At 36.3% G+C, this 7,508-nt stretch overlaps 1 protein-coding gene across 1 annotated transcript in view; it reads left to right on the forward strand.

The window, feature by feature from the left end:
- LOC106881233 (cation-independent mannose-6-phosphate receptor) overlaps positions 1 to 7,508 on the forward strand; it is a 159,211-nt gene that overhangs the window by 100,938 nt on the left and 50,765 nt on the right. The window contains exons 24-25 of the mRNA XM_052970966.1: positions 2,570 to 2,636; positions 6,047 to 6,191. Of these exons, the coding sequence (XP_052826926.1) occupies positions 2,570 to 2,636; positions 6,047 to 6,191 (212 nt within the window). The remainder of the gene's footprint in view (positions 1 to 2,569; positions 2,637 to 6,046; positions 6,192 to 7,508) is intronic.

Raw genomic sequence — 7,508 nt, forward strand, 5'->3', positions numbered from 1 at the left:
TCACTCAGAATTGTCTTTTACCTTAGTTTTAACTCACCTGATAAAAGAAAAAAATTTTTGTAATATAATTGATGTAATCAGTCTATTCATAACTAAAATACTGAAACAGCTTCAAGAATGCCTTTGATGGTACAAGCACCAAGCTTTTCATGAGGCTCAATACCAAAGACCAAAGAGGAGACTTAAGGACAGTCTAAAATCTCTTTTGTTCCTCAATGTAAAGTAAGCTTTCCTGGCCATTGCTATCAAACCAAACAATAAACTACATCAGATGTTTATATTTTGGAGAATTCCTCACCATAATAGAGGACAGGGAGCATTAACTACATTGGGTAGCAAGTCATAATAAAACATTATCGGCAGTAATATGACATAATGGTTATGTTCCTGAATATGTGTGATTGTTAGTTTCCCATTGGTTAAAATTACTGCCCAATTATGAATTCTAAACTTTTGTCAAAGAGAAATATTTCATGAAATACAGTTCTTAGAATTCAGGTATGAGCAGTTATAAAAACCCTAATTTTTGGGAAATTAGTCAGTGATCATTGGTTGTTATCCGTCTTCACGACACTCACATCCAGTGATTGTTGGTATTTACTCCACAACACTCACTCTTTTGAGATATTGGCTATTGCTATGCCATGTCTATTACTTAATTCAACAAGACTATTTTGAATTGTTGTGTAAAATTCTAGTAGCTTAGTATGGAAGAATTAGCTAATATAAATTTTATGTTGTAACTCTCTATGACAATTTTCTTTGACTTCTAATAATAATAATGAAATTATTGTATACAATGCTCAGGTGTACTACAACTTGTCAAAAGTGCATATAAAGCATATGCAGTAATGTATAAATGTCTGGAAAGTGAACAGTGTATGAGTCGGATACATGCTTGTGTGTGTATAGAGGGGAGAAAATCAGGTGTAGTGTTGGCAAATCTCAGGAAGCATGGAAGTTTTGAAGGATGCAGTGCTCCAACAACTAACAACTGAAGCCGGCAGCTTGTTCCATGCTTCAGCAACTCTTAGCGTGAAAAAATGTTTCCGAAAGTCATGGGAGCTGTGCTGTTTTCTGACTTTGTAAACATGTCCACGGGTGTTAATGTCCGTAAATAAACTAATTTAGTAAATAATTTCTTTTTCTTCATTTTCTTCAACCTGCTAATGAAATTTATTTCTGTAACTATGAAACTGTTATTATAGCGGTGAAAAAGAGCAAGCTTTTTTTATCTTCCACATACATGTACATTTCAGCGACTTGGTATATAATTCATCATGGCGTTTACGCAACCTGAGTTAAGATTTATGCATAGTGATATTACTTATAATTAAGTGCCAGGTTTATCACCATAGATTCCAACTCAATAAACATCTATGTTTATTATCTTTTCATAGTCAAAAACATTATAAACCAGGTAATCCATCATAACGTTATAAATTGGTGACAAACTGACGTGGACTTAGAAAAGTCTGCTCGGGAGAATAATCACCATATAAAGAAGATAAATCCACTGATTTATAAAAGTGGTAAAACCATCATTATAAAAGTGGTAACTCACTGTTATAATTGTAAAGTTAATAGGAAACAGAGATTCCAAGCAAGGTGTAGTGAAACCCATCATAATTGTAGCCACTTAAAAAAGAAATATGAAATGTGAATGTCTGGTTCATTTTCAATCTTTTCAAGGTTGATCCTTTCCTCTGTAGTTTCCTTTCTTCATTCTATCTAGGTTTTCTGAAAGAAAAGAATGAGAGTTAGAATCATTCATTTCTTCCCAGATATGCCCTTTGAATTGCTGAATTCTGGCATACAAAACATGAAATTGAAGACCTATTAAAGCTAATTGGAAACAGGTTCCTGGCAAGGAATATATTTCTAATGAACTTACACTGACCTTTGCTACTTTTGAATATAATGAAGAATTTATTCATTTATGAACCCTTTGCATGTCCTGTGTATCGCATATGATACACTGGACCCATTTCCCTAGCATCCATACATCATATATGATACACGTACTCAATTTTTTTCAACAACCAGAGTAATTTGGGACTTATGAAAGGAAAGCTTTATATTATTCAGAATGTAAATTGCTGGTGCCACTAACAAAGCATCTATGATGGTGCCACATAAAAAGCACCCAGTACACTGTAGTGTGTTGTGGTTGGTATTAGGAAGGGCATCCAGCCATAGAAACCAAGCCAAAACAGACTATGGAACCTGGTGCAGCCCCTGACTTTAGCAGTTCCTGTCAAGCTGTCTAACCCATATCAGCATGGAAAATGGACATTAAATGATGATAATGATGTATGAAACACGAGCTGACTATAAGTCTGAAAATAATCATGGAGGTTTAAGACACTCGTAAAGGTGCTTTCAACAGGCAAAGGGTTAAGCTGGTGTTTGGGACATAACTTAGCAAGTGATTCTTGAATTAAATTAAATACAATTTCAGTACTTGAAATTTCAATCGAAATTCTGTAAAACAAGATATGTTTTTTTTTAATCCTGGAACTAGATACAATTTCGGGTCAATTAATTTTCTCCTTTCCTATATTTTCAGGTGAGACATGTCCCTCCAGTTCAGCAGCATGTAGCATAAATTTGAATGAGACTGATACAACAAAGAAGTAAGACTATTTCCCATTTCATTTTTTTGTTGTTTTTTTTTTCTATCTCTCTGTTATTGTTGTTAAGAGGATAGTGAATTGACAGAATCATTAAAACATGAAAAAAATGCATTGCAGTCTTTCATCTGGCTCTTTATATTCTGAGTTAAAACCCTGCTGTGATCAACTTTGTCTTTCATCCTTTTAGATTTAGTAAAATAAAGTACTAGTCAAGTACTAGGATCAGTGTAATTGACTTGCCCCACCGCCTCAAAATTGCTGGATTATGCTAAAATTAGGAAGATTTCTTTTTATTCTTATTACTATTGTTATGTTGCTGTTGTTGTTATTGAGAGAGCAGCTAACGCCATCAAGTGACACTGGGGTACAAATATATGAAGCCCTATACACCCATTGTGACTACCTGTTTGATAAGGGTACCACAGATATCTGCATCATAACCATATGTGCACGACATGGTGATCTCATATCAAGATAAACAGTGTGTGATCTAGCAGGTGGCAGCCTAGTTAGAATTTTCTTCAGGTCAAGTTGCCCATCTCACTTGAAAGATTCCTGAATACGGGTTGTTTCAGGATGATGAATGAAACACCTGTTTCCAGGGGTGAATTATTCAAACCCCGAAAAATTCCTCTCAACACATGGCTATGATGCTCCCCCCCATCACTACTCCTGCTCATGATCAGAGATGCACATGTTGTCAGCCACAAAGGAACATGCTCAACTGGTTGAAGGCAAGCAACTGACAGGAAAATCAATGGTACTGAGCAAAATATTTGTCCTAGCCCATCTTTTACACCCATCAAGACAAAGTATGTTCATGTTAACACTTCCAATTAGTTCAGATCAGAAGCCATGAGAGCCACTGCCTGGTATTGTGTCATCATCATCCTCATCATTATTCGAAAGATATTACATGCTAATTTAATTGACAGAAATGTTATCATGAGGTTTGGTGACAATACAGCTCCTCAAATGTTAGGATTCTTGCAGAATATAGGATTACACTTTTTATGCAAATCTTGGTTCCAGTATCTTTCAGACCTTCACCATTTCAGGGTTGATGAGATAAGTTCCAATTATGCACTGGGGTTGATATAATCATCTAAGCATCTTCCTCCAAAATTTTCAAAGCCTTGTGCCTAGAGTAAGAAATAATTATTATTATTTTTGATTTGACTCAGGTTTAGTCTTATTCCTGGCAGGATTTATGAGAGTAACGGGTTACTACTTGTAAACTTAGGTATCCACAAGCTTTCAATAGTCTTTCAAGTGCTTAGTACCCTCCTGATAATCTTTCCTGTCCCTAAGAGGCAAACTTTCTGTAGAAGTTCTACAGGACATTCTATTCCAATCTTCTTCAGCCATTTGTCCATATCTTTGCTTAGAGTTCCCAATGCACCAATTGTTATTATTATTGAGTGAAAGAACAATGCATGTTATCAAAGTGACACTGGGGTACAAATAGACAAAGGGTACACCATGCACATGCATCACAACCATAAGTGCACAGTATGGTGATCTCATATTAAGATAAACAGTACTTGTAGGTTGGGCCCAATTAGAATTTTCTTCAGGTTGGGTAGCCCATCCCAAAGTTTGTATAAGTATGATGAACAAAACACCTGTTTCCAAAGGTGAATTATTCAACCCTAAAGAATTCCTCTCAACACATGGCTATGATACTCCCCCACTACTTCTACTCGTGATCAGAGATGCACATATCATCAGCCACTAAGGAATATGCTCAACTGGTTGAGGTCAAACAAATCTCTTGGGTATTGATCAGAATATTTGTTGTAGCCTATCTTTTATACCAAGACAAAACATGTACATGATAACACTTCCAATCAGTAAGATCAGAAACAATGAGAGCCACCATTGTTGTTGTAGTTATTATTATTGTAATAAAGGCAGTGAGCTGGCAGAATTGTTAGCATGCTGGGCAAAATGCTTAGGAGAATTTTGCCTGTCTTTATGTTCTGAGTTCAAATTCTGCCAAGGTCAATTTTGTCTTTCATCCTTTTGGAGTCAATAAATTAAGTACCAATGAAACATGTCGGTCAATATAATCAACTACGCCCCTCCCCCCAAATTTTAGGCTTTGTTCCTTTAGTAGAAAGGATTATTATTATTATTATTATTATTATTATTATTATGATAAGAGCAGCAAGCTGGCAGAATTGTTAGCATGTTGGACAAAATGCTTAGTGGCATTTTGTCTGTCTTTACGTTCTAAATTCAACTTCCACTGAGGTTAATTTTTCCTTTCATCCTTTCAGTTCGATATAAGTACCAGTTGAGCACTGGAGTTTGTGTAATCGACTTACCCTCTCTCCCAAAACCGCTGGCCTTCTACCAAAATTTGACACCCTTATTATTATATAGGGTTGGAGTTGAGGTCAGATTCATTACAACATTGGAAAACGTGTTCTGTACTATTTGTTCATACTCTTTACATCAGTGGTTCCCAAGGTGGGTGATACTGCTCCCTTGAGGGCAATGGAAAGATGGGTGAGGGGCATTGAAGAAAAGTGTGGCAATAATGGGGTGGCCAAAAGGTGGCAATGGATATAAGTCCCACTGCCAAAATGAGTTAATTAGGTTAAATTTTATTTCTGAAATACAGTTGTTTTGAATTTGCTGTAGAAAGTGGTCTATGTTTGTGATAGTGATTCAGGGTGTGTGCTTGGAATATAACCTGGGAATCCAGGGGCGGCAGCCTGAAAAAGTTTGGGAACAACTATTTTACATTATGAGTTTGACATTTCATTTTTTTTAAAAAGGAAAAAGAATAAAATCATTATTTAAAACTATATAATTCTATAATGTTTTTCAAGTGTTTGATCTCTGAAGATAAAATATAAGTTCAAAAAATGATATTCCTTGAGTAAAAGAGTAAAAGAGATCCATACTCAGCAGCAAAAATGTTCAGACTGATCCTCTGGTGGTGTGAAGCACTTGTGGAAGTGCCATGTAAAAATGCCCATGCAGTGCAATGTAAAAGCAGTTGTGTAAAAACACTCGTGGTGACACATAAATACACCCATGCGCCGTCATGTAAAAGCACCCATGCGCCGTCATGTAAAAGCACTCATGTGGTGTCACATAACAGCAACTGTGTAGCATCACATAAAAACACTTATGCAGTGTCACATACAAGCATCCATCATACTCTGTAAAGTGGTTGGCATTAGAAAGGTAATCCAGCTGTAGAAACCATGTCAAATCAGATCAGAGTCTAGTGCAGCCCCACAACTTGCCAGCTCTGGTCACACTGTCCAATCCATGCCAGCATAGACAGTGGATGTTAAATGATGATTATGATGATGATATCCAGTGCAATTGAATTAATTAATTTTTTTCTTATGAATTACTAAACAGATTTTTTTATCTTCCTATTTTTACAGATATCACAGTATTGGAGAACTTGGTTCCAATCCTCTTGAACTTTTTGGTGCTTACCCACAGTTGGTGTATAAGAATGGAGAACCTTGTAGAGAAGGGAAGAATTCTTCAACTTATATTACATTTCAGTGTGATTTATCTGCTGTGGTAAGTGTCTTTAGGGGATTTCATTTTCTTTGCTGGTTTTCTTTTATGTTGGTTGTTGTTTAGTTGCAACCTTGCGTTACACACACCTGTTATGATCCATGATGTTCTGGCCATTATGATCCCATTTTTTTCTAACATTTAAGTCTACATTGTGCTTTATTTTTTTTTTAAGACAATGAGGTATGATTTAAGGAAGATTTAGCTGCTATTTCTACCAAGCTGAGCGATTATGTAATTGCTCTCTTGTTGTTAATTTGTTCCAGGTTAGTTTTGATTGAGCAGACCTTTGATTAAGGTATTCCAGCTGTAATCAGCCTGTCATTTTGTAGATCAGAAACGATATCTTTCAATATATTTTGGATTATTTTCTTTTCTATGATGGTAAGATGTGATTTGAAGGTCATTTAACTTCTATTGTGACTGGACAGCCAAATGTTCTTACAAAAAATAGACATTCTAGTCATACCCATCATGCCATCCATCTGTTGGTCATTGCATAGCTAGGACTACGTTTTCTCTTCTGTTTTGCCTTTACAAGACAGTGTAATTTAAGGGAGATTTGGCTGCTAGTTTTAGCTTGTGTTTGTGTGTGTGTGGCTGTGTCATGGAGAGGCTTACTTCCCTAGCATGTTATCTTGGGTGCAGCCCCATTGTATGACACTGAAGGCAAGTGTCTTGCTGCAGTCTCAGACCAACCAGAGCCCTGTCAGTGGATTTGGTAAATGGAAACTGAAATAAGCCCATCCTGTGCACACACACAGACACACACTGTGTGTCTGTGTCTGCTTGTCCTCATGTCTTGACATCATGTGATGACTATAAACATGCATCACTGTCATACAAGTGGTGTTGATTGTTTCCAATCTTCTGTGGAAAATCTGCCTGGTCGTGGCAAATATTACATTGCTTGGAAACAGGCAAGGATGGGTAACAGGAAAAATTTGTCTCAGCAAATTCCATTTGACCCATGCAAGCACGGAAAAATAGGCATTAAATGATCATGAACAATCATGTAGAAGCTCCATCATGGACTGATAGGCCTGTTGTCATCTGTAGTTACATACACACATGCATACTAATGTTGAACAGGGAAAATGAGTCCTCAACACTGTGTTGGTGGATAAATATTCTTTATATGTGGGTCAACAAGGCCACCGATGATTTTATGTGATTTCCATCTGAAATAGAGACAAGTACCAACACTTCCATGTGACATATTCAAACAATTGTGAAAGTCCCCTAACATGAAACTGTTGTTTGCCTTGTTAGCCCACAAAGAATATATATATATATATATATATATATATATATATATAT

This window comes from Octopus bimaculoides, chromosome 10, assembly GCF_001194135.2.
Source record: "Octopus bimaculoides isolate UCB-OBI-ISO-001 chromosome 10, ASM119413v2, whole genome shotgun sequence".
NCBI lineage: Eukaryota > Metazoa > Mollusca > Cephalopoda > Octopoda > Octopodidae > Octopus > Octopus bimaculoides.